Genomic DNA, 15,023 nt, shown 5'->3' on the forward strand with positions numbered 1-15,023 from the left:
TTAGACTTTCTTTAAAGAAGAAGAAGAAGAAGAATAAGAGAAAAAAATTAAAATAAATAATCTTATATAACTATTTATTATATAAGAATTATACACTTTCTTGAAAAAAACGGACACTTTAATTATAATCACAATTCTTACATTAATTTGAATAATGTAAGATAAGAGAAATATATTATAATTCTTAATTAATTCTTGAATGGTATTAATCAATTGAATTAATATTTTGTCTGTAAAATTTAATTTTTTTTCCTGCTCCATCCGTAAATATATGTACTAAGTACAATGTACAACCAAACACATCAAATAAATATGAAACCTAAATTAAGGATAGTTTTAAGTATTCCACTGCACATGAACTGAAAGAAAAAAAAAAAGAGAAAGAGTTGTAGCATTAAAATTAAAACCAAATCAACCAGAAAATAACTTTTAAAAGAATTTGATCATTTTCCAAAAAAAATTCAAGAAAATAACTTTTAAAGTAGTAAATTTAAAAAATTATCTTATAGTTGTAGGATTCAGGTATCTCATTTATTAATAAGGTTCAAGTAGATCAAATACTTCAAAATTAACAGATACCCTATCCGTTGACATCTTTAGTTATCTCTCCCCTTCATTAGGCATAATCTTGTTTGTCCAAGTATGGGGAGAATTGTGATGTTACATGTTTTATATATAGCTTTTACATGTTTTATTTATAATTTTGTCTCTTCAAGAAAATTTTTATATAGTCGGTTAAAGAAAATAAAATAACTACATCATTCTAAGTCATAAAACCCCTTATCTTTTGAAACTTTAATGATACATTTATCAATAAATTAATTAATTATAAAACCCTATTTTATTTACGTTTACATATTAAAACCCTAATAATTTGTATAAATCACTTTTTATTTTAATTATATCTCTATTCTTCCTGATATTTATAATAATATTTTTTTGGTCAATTTCAATGGGGATAAAGTAATAAAGAGTTAAAAATATTGACTATTTTTTATCCTATAATAAAATGAAAATTGGAATTTCAATGAGAGCAATCGCCCCCACGATGGTCTGTGGATCCTTCTTGAACCCGGCACAACAGGTTCTAGAGGCAAACTGTCATGAGAGAATATCACTTAATAGATATATAAACAAAAAGTAATGTACCCAACTACGAGCCACAAACCCCTATTTCCCCCTCCGTTAGCAGCCATCTATAGATATGGGATTGATCATGTCATGCATCAACACGCACGGGAGGGGCTGCCTTCTTTCACCATCAATGAGAGAGTGATGAAATAAGACAGTGACTCAGCCGATGAATCAGTTTCCCTGTTTTCTTTCAACAACTCCCCCTGCCCTCTGCCCCCTCACACCTCGAACCCCACCAGAAAAAGCAGTGATTTTTTGTCCTTTCTCTTTTCTACTTTGTTGACTTTTGGGTACGTATTTCAGTTGTTGTATTAGGAATATTGATAATCCTGGCTTGTCAGTTGAGCTTTACAGAAACATATCTAATCCCAGATAATGAGAGATTAAGGCTGCAAAGTCTGTGTCTTTTGCTAACCAAATTTCACCCTTTATGCCATCACAAATTTTCTACAAATGATTGGCACCTGGTTTGAATATGATCACATGGATGGCCTACATGGGAAAATTAATTTTTGTGGTTTCAAATGAATGTAATCTTCCATGTATTTTGTCAAAGATAAAAGAGATAAACTTGGATTTCTTTTCATGAGATATATTTTACAGTTTTTTCCATGAGATGGTATTCTTTCCTAAAACTAAAAGAACAATGTTACAAAGAAAACAACAAATAAACATCTAATAGAGAAAATTGCACTTCTAATTTGACAAAAATTTCTGCAATATTTTACAAATAATGTTGAATGGAATACAAAATCAATTGGGGAAAAATTCAGTGCTGGTAGGTAACATGAGAATTAAGACTTCTATCAACATAAGAATCATGCACTCATTGATCGTGTGGTGTCCCGGTCTTCAAGACCTTTCAAGAACGACCTAATTGCGAGATGCTCTGAAGCATATGTCATGAAAGATGCTAATATAAGCCCTCCAACAACCATCAGACCCAACCTGGTGAGCAAATGTCATGGACCGTGAAAATGATATAAGACCAGTTCAAGAACATTATCAAGGTTTTTTTTCAAACATTAGATTTAAGGTTTTAATTCGTCCAAAAGAAAAAAGATTTAAGGTTTTAATTCCTAAATCAATGATGACAAAAATGTATGAAGAAACAGAGCTAGCAATCTGCAACAACATAGTCTTTCTTTGCCTTTTTCTACCAATGGTTTTGCAAAAGCTGTTATCTTTCAAAATCACAGAGGAGAAAACAAGAATATCCCAATAGAAATGCTTGCTGAAAGGAAATTACCTCACAAAAAGAGCGGTGATCCCAAAAATACATGGTAAGGATGGGGCAGCAATGGCCAAAAAGGCCATCCCCAACCCATAATACCAAGTAACAATATCACAAGATGATGCTTGCCGTTGATGACCTGAGATGAGCATACAAGAATTGTTAACCACTATAAAATTAATACAGAAAGGGAACTAACACCATATTTATCATGACCATGCACAATAACAGATGTCTATGTTCCAAGTGAGTAAACCTTTTGTAGAATCAAAATCAAAAGAATCCGTACGAGAGGAAAAGGATCCCAATTGAGTTGCTGTTCTCCTTCCCCACTGATGAGTCAAATGAAGAAAAGCTCCGAACAAAAGAAAGAAGATTGTAAATGTCCACTCATACATCAAGAGTAAACCAGTCCATGGCATCACTTGCCGAGGTACAATTGAAAGAGCAATTCCAAGGGACACGACAGCAGCCACAAAACATACAAAAACTGAAATTCCACCCAGGTAGGCAGGCACAGGGAACTATGTAATACCAAATAATAGAAGTGAGAAATTAATAAGTTTACATCAACTTTTAGTAGACAAAGAGGATAATAGGTTTTATGAAGCCAGAAAGAATCCAGCTTAAAAGATGAAGATAGGAAACTAACTTGATGGTTAGAATTAATGGTAGGAGATGAAGAAACTCCTGTGTAAGCAACTGTTCCACTTGACCTAATTATGTAGTAAAAGTGTCTGATCTGATTGACTAATGAAGTTCTACAAAGCAAACCCCCTCCCTGCACCAAAAAATAATGTGGTTTGAGAACCGGACAACAACAACCAAGGCATTAATTTCAGAAAAGCAAAATAATATATAGCCACTAACCTGAAGGAAAGAACGATAGTAATAGAAAAGTAGTGCACAAAAAGGTATCAGGAAAAGGAATTTGACCAGAAGCTCTTCATTAGGATTTTTGCCCCCTCCAGTTCCAGGAAGGGATTCTTCAAGCTGTTCCCTAACATTCTGCAGCATCAGCAAACAAATTATATTTGACATTTGTCCTATTGACAGAGCAGATGGAAATATATCACAGCTTTGCATATAATTGCAAATGAGTCAGCTTTTACCTGCCAGACATCAACAGGTTTTAAGAGCCAAGATGTCCACCAATCCCAAGGTTTAAGGGGGCCAAGTGTATAGTGAATAACACGAAGTTCACTCTCATCTACCATCCACTGCACAAACAATGCATAGAGAAATGAGGATACCTAACCAGAAAATAAAAATAGCTTAAGCAAAAGCAGAATTTTGTTTCCTTTTTGAATTTTGAACATAAATACTATATTATTCGAATAAATAAATAAATATTTATTCGAATAAATAAATATTATAGTGAAAATTCAAAATTTACTAAATTCACTTTTTGGTTTGCATAGGTTTCATAGTTGAATATTTAAAAAAAGAAAGTCCTGACACCCAAAGCAAGAAACTGAAACAAATCATCATGATCTAAAAACAAAAGAAAGTCTACAAGAGTCTGTCATCAGAATGCATAAAGTGAGAATTCAAGTAAATGAAAAGCAAATTGTCCAAAGGAATTTAAAATCATTCTTAATCAACATATTGTAAATCTCAACTGCTTGATTACAAGACAAAGATAGACAGACAGGGAAGAGCAACCTACTTGATCATGCTCATCATCGTGGTTAAAAGTACATTTTCTTATCTTCAATTAAAATAATAGGCTGATTGAATCTTGTGATTGGTCTCAAAACCAACTCAAGCTTCTCTACAAACTCTGATTACATAAAGACTGAATATGTACTATTTTTTTTACTCGTTCCTTTAAATCTTTTTAGAGTATTTATCCTAACCTTTTCACTAATGAAACTATATTCTTTTTTAATTTTAGTAACATAACCATGTAGCATGTGAAACAAGACTAATAATGATAAAGCAGCATGACGTAAAACATGTTAATGTCAATATATGTACTACCTTGTTGGCAAGCATGTAAAGACCAACATCTGCATTGTATAGAGTAGAGAGTCGCTCCATCTTAGGAACAGGTCGGGATTTCAACCCCTCTAGTGGTATATTAGGGTCAAAAACATGGGCATTTGGGAAATCAGAGTAATAAGAATTCAGAAAACCCTGATCTCCTCCGGTATAAGAAGGCAACGTATTCACTTTGCCCATCATGTCATTGAAAACAGCTTCAGATGGCTCAACTACCATGACTCCTGAATTCAGCCTCTCAGAATGCTTTAGATTGGCACAAAATTTCTCACATTTAAAGAGATCTTCAATGCTTTTCACTACTATAGTATCGGCATCCAGGTAAACAACTACACAAGCAAATTTTCAATCGTGAAACAATGCAACTCAGCAGAACAAGCATTGAGATTATAATAATAAATTAAGACGAATATTGTACTAAATACACTACAAGAACTAGAGGTAGGAGAAGTGTTAACAAAACTTAAGTACATAATATTCAACCTCTTGGGTGTTCTAGCCAACTTATAAAAGATGCAAGAAACATCAATTACTTTTATTAAATTGAGCTTTGATTCTTGGGAAACTGATAGAAAACATATTTACCAGTTCTAGTTTTTACTCTGGAACATTTTAATATAGGAAATGAGGTATCCATTATACAATATATAGGTATGTAAATTACAGGCTTCCACCTTTAAATTTGCTCTCACATGTAAGAACTTATGCACTAAGAATACATCATACATAAGCTACAACCTCTACTATATTCATCCTTAATTTTACCTATACATTTTCTTTAAACAACAAAAATGAAACATAAAGAAACCATGAAAAAAGATTTTACCTTTCTTGTAGTTAGTCATATTAAAAATTTTCAATTTCGTGTAGACACCCCAAAACCTCTTTGGCCGAACTTGATTCGGATTTGCCAATAAACTTATCTTCTCCACTATCCACCCATCAGCCTGGCCAATCCCCCAGCAAAAAGAAAAAAAAGTAAAAAATGCAAAAATTAAAACTTCAAATTCTGATGAAAAAATTTTCCCAAATTTTCTAAGCAGACTAACAGACCAATAATTACAAAGCTCATAACTTTCCACAAATAGAATGGAAAGAACAAAGTAATTTTCAGTTGTTCTTTCAGAAAAGCACAAAGTAATTTTCTGGGTAAACAAACAGAAGAGTAAATAGGTCGCCAAAATTTACCTTAAGAAGCCTCTTCGCATAATCAGAAACGCCATCGGAGACCAAAACAACCATGTCTTTAGTTGATCCAGTGTCCCGTATCGATTTCCCCAAAACCCTAACTCCCAAAAGAAACTCATCTCCATAAAGCAGCGTCACGTAAGCATTTGTCGATGAAGATTGAACTTTAGTCCCCAACACCGCCTTGGATTGGATCGTAATCAAAACAACCAAAATCAGGATCGAGGGTTTTGGGAATTTCATTTTATTCGATTTTCTCGAAAAAAAAGTTTTAATTTTTTTCTATTCTCAATGGGAATAGCGAGAATTTAAAAGTTGAAGGACGTGGGCGTTTGGCAGTAGAAGAAGAAGCTTTTTCGTTGTGTTCATGTTTGTGGTGTGCTTTTGACTTTGTACTTGTTTTTTTTGTTTCTTTTTAGTTGCCAACTTTGGTTTGAAAGCAGAGGAATATTCTACGCTTTAAAAGAAAAATATTAAGCTTCTATTTTATTTAAAATTATTTTATTTATTTTTCTATTTTTTAAGTTATACAACTTTGATAATTCGAATTTAATTTCATCCAATAATTCAGAAAATATAAATAATTTTAAAATAATTTTATAATATTCTATATACATTTATATATTCTTAGCAACAATATAAATCAATTTAATAATTTTACCAAGTAACGTGTTCCACTGTTTTTGAATATATAGTATTTCACAACTCACAAGCTGTCCGTGTTATGTATGAAATGCAAATGTCATGTAAAAGCATATAAATGAAATTTTCATGTAAAAGTAGAAAATACAATAATTGCTTACTAATTTTCTTATTTGACCAAATAAAAAAAAAAGCAAAGAAAAATATTTGCTCTCAAAGCCCAATGACTTGGCCTAATATTTTCCCAAATAGGCCTTACACAAAGGCTGGTGCAAGGCGAGGTTGGCCACACAACCCAATCCCTCCCTCAAGTTCAGCTTCACATCACCTCAGGGACCATATCCACCAAGCTTAGCTCTGTCCAAAACACACCCAGGCCGAGCCTCCTTAATAAACTATATCCTTTGCAGTATCTTCCCTCTGATGGTGAAATGATTGGGGAAAGTGGTGATGTGGGGGCATAAACCAAGAAACTCTAAATTTCATGTAGGCATTGATCTTGCAATTTTCTGTGAACAACAAATAGACTGCAAAACAAGAATTGTGGAATATATAGGGAAAAAGATAAGGAGTATCCATGGGAATTCCTTTATCCCAAGACCTAGCAGCTTGTACTTCATAAAAGGCCTCAAAAGTAGAGTAGCTAGAGAGGAAAAAGGATTTAGTAAGAACATTCAACCAAACATTAATATTTTTAAAATACCATAATATTTAACACACCATAGGCAATGGCATCAATCTTCCTTCATCTCAAATATTAATGGGTACAAACAATAAAATTTAATAATTTTTAAATCACATCATGAAGATAAATGAATACATTTCGAAATTTATATAAACCGTCCATAAGTAAATTTAAACAAAAATTAAACATCTTATACATAAATTTTCTTATATATACATACAGAATTCAATATCTTTTTTCTTCTTGCCATCAGGAACAGTTCCTTAATTTCTTTCACCACTAAGGTCGCCTCTGTGTTGACATCCCTACAAAAGATTTGGGCTAACTATCATGAAATGGAGTTATGCAATACTAGCAAACTTAACTTCATGGAGGACACCATAAAAGCAAGACCTTTAAATGTACCTGTTTTCTTGCTTCTTTCAACAAGCAGTCTCCTCACTACTTCCTGCAAAGTTTGGCACGTCCCCAGCATATCAATACAAATAAACATAAAATTTTTTTTTTTGGTGCTTTGAAGAAAGTGTTAGTAAGGACATATTTGAGAGATTTTGCTGAAAATGTTAGTTCTGGAGCTCATCATATTGGAAAATCCTAGCTACAATCTTGTATACTAGTGCCGAGCAAAATCTTTATTTTTTTCTCAAATTTTTGATAATCTATATTTTATATAAATGCTTTCCTCACCCGAGATTACAGTTTTTAAACGCCCGAGCTGCCCTGACTGCAACGGCACTATAATGGTCCTGAATATCCAATCCTCCTGGTTGTCAACGATTTCTACAGACAAGTTGGATGGTGGGTTTAAGGCTTGAACTACCTCGTCTTCCTTTATACCCGGAGAGATGCTTACATACATTTGCTTGAGATGTATCTTGTTGTGAAGCTTGGCTCTCTTAGCCTCATCCCCATCTATTGCATCTCCTTCCAGTTCAACATAAATTTTTCCAGCAAGGAGGTCCAAGTGTTGTAGATCTCCAATGCTGAGTTCTTCAGCATCATTACGATCTGCTCTCACTATGATTCTATTTAATCTCATGAGAGAAGTTAATTTACCGATCCCTTTTGGGTAGTAAGTCACACTACGACAACGCTCAATAGAAAGATACCTCAAGTTAATCAAATTCCCGATTCCAACGGGAAGTTTCTTAAGAAGAGGGCAAAACCGAATAATCAAGGATTGTAAGTTACGCAATTCACACAATGCTTCAGGTAAATATTTTATATCAGTGCAATCAATCAAGCAAAGGTACCTCAAGTGAATCAACTTTCCTATTTCACAGCAAATTCCTTCCGCGCCTTGCAAAAGCAAGCGAAGCTCCAATAATCTCAGACGCTTGGATTGACTAAACAAGTTCTGTAAGGCTTCATTAGTTATACCATTATCTGGTAGAGAAACTACCACTAGGCTTCGCAATTTTTCAGTGCTGTTAATGGACATGGGAAAACCTTTCGGGCCTGCAACCAACCTCAAATGACGAGGTTTTTTGTATGATAAGTCCAAAGTTAAATGTACATCCTTCTCTGTGACAAACTCGTATTTTGTCAAAAATTGGACAAACTCATGTACCATGTCATGCATCTTACAAGAACGAATGTTGCCATCAGCATCGTTGTCAAAATCTTGGAAAAATGAACGAGCTGCTAAAAATTTAAAGTAACCTTCACCTTCTAATTCTCTCCCAAAATTGTCAGCAGAAGTCAAATAGCCTTGCGCCATCCAACGTTGGATCAATTCATCTTTACGAATCCGGTAGTCCTTCTGAAAGATCGCACAATACAATAAGCATCGTCTTATTGTTGAGGGCAAATCATAATAACTCAACAATAAAGGTTGAAAAATATCTTGTGCAAAATCTGATTTCCATATCTCACTACTCAAAACATTTTGCCACTCTTCTCTTCTTTGTTTATCTCGCAGGAGATCTCCTAAAGTTTTTGCGGCAAGCGGCAAACCTTTACACTTCTTTGCAATTTCCCTTCCAATGTCCTCTAAATTTCCACGCCTGTCACTGTTTTCTCCAGTAAATGCTATTTGAGCAATTATCGACCAACACATCTCATCAGGTAATTGTTTTAGAGGAAAGACATGAGACAAGTCCATTTGCCTTGCAACAGATTCCTTTCGAGTAGTTACTAAAATCCAACTTCCTGGCATGCCATACTGAAAAGCAGCTTTTAAGGGTTCCCAATCTTGATCACGATCTGACCACACATCATCCCAAACAAAAAAGAATTTTTTTCCTTCAATCTTTTCACGAATTTCATTTAGAAGACTCTCTAATGAAATTGGATTTTGAAGGTTGGTTGAACCAGAGTTGAGACCTCCAAGAATTTCTCTAGCAATTTGTCTTTGATCAAAGGGGTCTGAGACACACACCCAAATTTTGTTCTCAAAATGAGTCTGAATTCTATGATCATTATAAATCAATTGGGAAAGAGCTGTTTTTCCCATTCCTCCCATGCCTACAACAGTGATGGTAGGAATATTATTGCAACCCCCTTCTTCACTAGGTCCAGACAGCAATTTACTTATTATTTTTTCTTTGATCTCATCTCGACCAAGTATCTGTGACACATGCACAAAAGAAGTGCTTTCTGACCGCTTAGGTTGCTTAATTTCACTTTTTACCAAGTCAGTCCTAACTCTGTCTTTAGCAATCTTGTCTAGCTCTTCATTGATATCTTTTGTTCTGGTAGCAATGTCATGACGCCTAGCAACTTGTGAGCCAAAGGAAAAGCAGGAAACGAAGGGACATACCTTCCTCTTTGGAACAGAAGAGGTTTCAGCTCCATCTGTTTGCAACTTGTCGAGTGCAGTCTTCCAGTCGTCCAATACGTCTTCCATGTCATAAGCAACTTGTTTGAACCTATCTAACCAATGTTGGACACGTTTGTTGATAAATTGTTTTTCCTCCGCATCTTCAAGCTCGCACTGGATTGCCTCGAGATTGCTTTTAAGCCTTTCGACTTCTTTATCGACGCCCGTCACCAGTCTCCACTCTTCCCGTGCATTTTCAATTGCTATGGCGGCCAGCTCCAGTAAGATCGCGGAAACAATAGCTTCGGCCATAGGATACTTGAAAGTAGAGAAACCAGAAGCGATGAAGTCAACTCTAAAAACTCAGTGGGTAATTTGGAAAGGAGAGGAACAAGTAGTGGAGAGAAGAGATCCACTGCTTCTATACCCAATTATTATGATATCTTTTTTTTTTCTTTTTCTATAGAACACAATGAAAATAGTGTACCAGAGCCATCAACAATATTTAAAGATGGAAGATTTTCAATTGTTTTTTTCTACCACCTCGGTCATCCGTGGTGGCTCAACATTGTGGTTAGGTGAAGAAAATGTCAAGGAAATCTTCTTTATGGCCTTTCCTGAGAGACATCCTACTTAACCAAGGATTTTACGGTGCCACATGATCTAAAAAAATACATAAGGAACAAACTGAAAAGGGGAAAAACAAGCCTTAAACTTTGAAATGAGGCTAGATTTTGAAGGTTCCTTGAACCAGGGTCATGGCCTCCAATAATTGCTCTAGCATTTTGAATTTGATCAAATAGGGGTGAGACACGCGCCCAGACTGTGTGGTTGAAATGAGTCTGAATTCTAGGATCATTATATTATAAATCAACTGAGCAACAGATGGTTTTGCTATTCCTACCATTCCTACTGTGGTGATGGTAGGAATAGTACTGCAACTCTTTTTTTCACTAGTTACAGACAGCAATGTACTTATTATTTTTTCTTTGACCCCATCTCGACCAATGAACTGTGACACATTCACAAACGAAGTGCTTTCTGACCGATTACTTTGGTTACTTTTACTTTTGACCAATTCAAACGTAAGTCTGTCTCCAGCAATCTTGTCTAGCCTGTCATCGATTTCTCTTATTCTGGTAACAATTTCTTTACCACTAGCAAACGCAAAGAACCAAGGGAAGAGACGTACCATCCACTTTGAAAAATCTGGTTCCAAATGGAGTGCAGTTTTCCAGTCGTCTAATACGTCTTCCATGTCATAAGAAACTTCTTTGAACCTATGTAACCAATGTTTGACAGGTAGGTCCATGAATTGTTTTTCCTCTGCATAATCAAGCTTGCACTGGATTGCCTTCAGATTACCTTCAAGCCTTTCGACTTCTTTCCCAACACCCATAACCGTTCCCCACTCGTTCCGTGCAACTTCAATTATTCCTGAGTTCATCAGCAGCTTCAAGATCACGGTAACAAAAGCTTCGGCCATAGGTAACTTGAAAGTAGAGAAAAAATAATTGATGAAGTCAACTCTGAAAAGCTACAGTGTAATTTGAACAAGAGAGCAACAAGTCTTATGTGAACAACTCTGAAAAGAAATGATCCATTCTTCACTACTTATGTGGAGTTAATTAGTAACCCTTGGGATTCTTTCTAGGAAAAAGATATCATCATTCTCTTCTTGGAACTCTGGAATGTAAAACACCTGCTGCAATTAATTTAGCAGCTCTTCATTTTAATGTTGAAGCTGCACATTGCTGGGGTCCCCAATTTTGCCTTTGAAACTGGAAGGTCTTTCTGGAGAAACGTCTTAATTAATAAATGATCATTTTAGTACCTAAGTACCACAAAGAGAAATAAACAAGCCTTAAACAGAGAGTTAACTCATTCATTCTATTTTCTCCAAATCACCCTGAATTTTTTTTTCAACATTTTTATTGGATTTATGAAGGGAAAGCCGGTTTGAAGGGAAAACTGAAAATGATGACAACCATGCATCAATAACGCCATGACATCTAGAATTCTACACAATCTCAAACTTAAACTCCTAGTACCTTCTTCCCAATCTTGCATGCAGCATAAGCATCCGTTGTTACACATCCAATCTAGTCTTTATCTGAGATCTTTTGCCATCCTATCAACTGGAACCCTGCTAGAAGACCTGGTCTTAAACTGCACTAAGAGATTACTGTCCCATCTAATACAAGGATTTACCAGGACATAACGACTAAAAAATTACAACAATTGTACGTTAGACTGCTAAAGAAATTAAAAATCTCACAAAACTATTATAGATGAGACTAATTTTTATTAGTCAATCTACCTTATTGTTATCGCATTCTATTTAAATTTAATTGACCTTAACAAGTGTTTATAGGCACCTTAACTGAATTTTATATATAAAACTCCATTTTTAATTGAATGAGCTAAAACAACAAGACTTAAATAATTATATTTACACATCCGATGATTCGACATAATGATTAGTATATACTTCCTCTTACTTGAAATATTAAGTTAGAATATTTTTTTCTTCGATATCAAAATAATTAATTATACATAAATCGAAATTGGTTATGTTTCTAGACTGTTAATTATGTCACGTTTGAGTATTTAGAGAGCAAAATGATACAATTGACTTGGGAATTGGGATTATTATTATTATTAACTTATTATTAGCTAGAAAATGGAGGTTGACATCAGAGTACTGCCTAATCCCCAAAAAGAAAACTTATATTTCTGTTTCATACGAGTAATTGTATACAATCTTAGAACTTGTAGTTTTCAACCCTGGAAAGTTTCAGGAACAAAGAAATTCTTTGCAGTAATGTAAACAGTTGCTTCAGCAGTTAATTTAACTGAGAAATTTCCAATTCTAAATTCCAGACAAGAAATGAAAATGAGCATATTACATAACTTCGTATGTAAACAGATGAATCATCTATCAGGTTTGGACAAATTATCCATCAGCCATGAATTGATGTTTAAGAGACTAATGGGTAGTGACATATGTATGATCTAACCATATCTCAGACTCAATCTCCCAAGCTTCTTCCCAATCTTGGATGCAGCATGGGCATCAGTTGATGCACATTCAATCAGCTTTTGGGGGACATCTCCTGTCTTGGAATTATCAATCCGTATCATGCTGGGGGGCCTTGCCTTAAATGGCACCAAAAGAAGTTGATGTGCCAAGCTTCTCACACCAAATGCACGAAGGCGAGGCTGATGGAGTACATCAGCTGCTAATTCACTTAGATCAACTACATTTCTAATTTCGAGCCTGTGTTTCTCCCACAGCTTTTTGACATCTCCCTGTAAATGTACACCAGCAACAATTATGTCCTTGTGAGAGAGGAACTGCCCGGGTTTTGAAATAAAGTTGGGGCGGCCAGTGCCTAGCGTTATCAGAAGACAGCCAAACTGATTGCACAATGTGAGTAAACTATCATTGCTATGTTGAGAAAGCCATTCTATGTCAAACCCAAGAACCATGTTCCCATTTTCACACATTTTCTGTAGTAAGATGTCAAGGCAATGGCCTCTCCTCTCTCTTTCAGTAATCAATTCAGTCACTGCAAAGGTACCATCCAACATCAGAACCTCAGATCCCCTTAACGTTCTTATAATAAAATGCGAACTGATAGAGGAAGAGAATTTTGGATTTGCACTGAGGCAGGACTATTTAATTTTCCAGAGAAACTGAAGAAATGATCCATTTCTTTCACTATTTATATGGGGTTAGTAACCTTTGGGATTCTTTCTAGGAACAAAATAGCAGCATCCTCTTCTTGGAACTCTGGAATTTAAAACACCCGCAGCAATTAATTAAGCAGCTCTTTAGTTTAATGTTGGAGGTGTACATTGCTTTGGGACCCCAATTTTTTCTCTGGAACTGGAAGGTCTTTCTTGAGAAACGTCCTAATTAATGAATGATTTTTTGGTGCTGCATAATCTAAAAAACACAAAAAAAAAAAAACCCAAAACAGAAAAGGGGAAAAACAAAAGCCTTAAACAGAGAAGCCTGGTCAAATTAGATCTGTAACACTATCAACCAAAACGCAACAGAATTAATGCATTCATTCAATTTTCTCTAAATCACCTTGAATTTTTTTTTCAACATTTTTATTGGCTTTTTAAAAGAAACTGGGTTGATGGGAAAGCTGGTTTGAAGGGAAAATTGAAAATGATGACTAGCTCAATTAATAAGCATTGGGCACAGAAGCCATATCTATCAGACAACCATGCATCCTTAGTGCCATTAACTCTAGAATTCTATACAAATCTCAAACTTAAACTCCTAGTAACTTCTTCCCAATCTTGCATGCAGTATAAGCATCAGTTGTAGTTTTGCTCAAAGAACAAGTGACTCGAAAATCATAATCAAAATGTAGTTTAAGGAAAAGAAAATGCAAATTAAATATGCTTATAAAAAGAAATTTTGCCCTTGACAAAATGACTAAATATCTTTACCTCTGACAAAATTAATAACAAGATTTTCTGCTTTTGTTTTATGAATGCAACATTGTGCTAAAATAAGATTGAGTTATAACAGTAGGGAGCATGATTTTATTGAGTTGGGTATATATTCTCAACATGAAAGGGCCAATAATAGTACTCAAAATTCATGTTAGTAACTCCAGAGTAATCATTATGTAAGAGATTTTGGGATCATCTTCCAATATACAAATTGCAAATGTTAATGCACCTTTTGCATTAACTAGAAATCTCAAATCTGATTCCAAACAGAAAGTGGAAATGAAGTTTATGATGAAAAAGAAGGACCAAAATTCTCTCAGATAATCACCCTTTAACCCCAAATTTTCACAATAGAAAAGGTTATTTAAAATCTATATTCTCTTAATTACATGGTACTTTTTCTAACTTCTTCACAATCTTGTGTGCAGCATAAGCATTACAGGATCAATATATCTGCTCCTCCAATGAGACCCTGTTGCCAACAAAATTAGACCATGACATGCCAGGGGACCTCAGCTTAAATGGCCCCTCAGACCTTCATATGCCAAGCCTCTGCCCTTGCATGCGCCAAGGTGAGCTTGATGTCACCCTAAGCCTTTCATGCTCTTTATTTATTTTCCAACTAAATAAAGTAAAGAAAAGAAAGAAGGAGCGAGAGGTCGAAGGATGCGGTTTTCACAAATAAAGCAAGGAAGAGGATCAAGTAAATTAAGAAAACAAGGGCTACCCCACCAATTTCTTTTGCAGAGAAAGCAGGCAAGCATCAACTCCACTGCCCAATAGCCTTCTCCCAACTTTGTATGTAGCATAAGCATCAGTAGCTGCAGGCTCAACCAGCTCAAGACTAGGAAAACTGTCAGACCTAATCGTCCAAATGTCAATCATAAAAGCATATAAAT

At 35.0% G+C, this 15,023-nt stretch overlaps 2 protein-coding genes across 5 annotated transcripts; both read right to left on the reverse strand.

The window, feature by feature from the left end:
• Positions 1,803 to 5,986, reverse strand: LOC18600030 (inositol phosphorylceramide glucuronosyltransferase 1). 2 transcript variants are annotated; one of them, XM_007030269.2, is made up of 9 exons: positions 5,561 to 5,986; positions 5,199 to 5,319; positions 4,352 to 4,701; positions 3,481 to 3,588; positions 3,239 to 3,376; positions 3,021 to 3,149; positions 2,658 to 2,892; positions 2,384 to 2,507; positions 1,803 to 2,082 (listed from the first exon to the last, which is right to left on the reverse strand). In XM_007030269.2, the coding sequence occupies exons 1-9, from the start codon at positions 5,801 to 5,803 to the stop codon at positions 1,953 to 1,955; spliced, it is 1,578 nt and encodes a 525-aa protein (XP_007030331.2). In that variant the 5' UTR covers positions 5,804 to 5,986; the 3' UTR covers positions 1,803 to 1,952. The 2 variants fall into 2 exon arrangements, with proteins under 2 accessions (XP_007030331.2, XP_007030330.2); XM_007030268.2 differs by having other exon boundaries at positions 2,625 to 2,892.
• On the reverse strand, positions 6,932 to 9,642 carry LOC18600031 (putative disease resistance protein RGA1). 3 transcript variants are annotated; one of them, XM_007030272.2, is made up of 3 exons: positions 7,575 to 9,642; positions 7,293 to 7,335; positions 6,932 to 7,192 (listed from the first exon to the last, which is right to left on the reverse strand). In XM_007030272.2, the coding sequence occupies exons 1-2, from the start codon at positions 9,349 to 9,351 to the stop codon at positions 7,310 to 7,312; spliced, it is 1,803 nt and encodes a 600-aa protein (XP_007030334.2). In that variant the 5' UTR covers positions 9,352 to 9,642; the 3' UTR covers positions 6,932 to 7,192; positions 7,293 to 7,309. The 3 variants fall into 3 exon arrangements, with proteins under 3 accessions (XP_007030334.2, XP_017977531.1, XP_017977530.1); XM_018122042.1 differs by having other exon boundaries at positions 6,932 to 7,208; XM_018122041.1 differs by having other exon boundaries at positions 6,932 to 7,212.

Source organism: Theobroma cacao, chromosome 5, assembly GCF_000208745.1.
Source record: "Theobroma cacao cultivar B97-61/B2 chromosome 5, Criollo_cocoa_genome_V2, whole genome shotgun sequence".
In the NCBI taxonomy this organism is placed as follows: domain Eukaryota; kingdom Viridiplantae; phylum Streptophyta; class Magnoliopsida; order Malvales; family Malvaceae; genus Theobroma; species Theobroma cacao.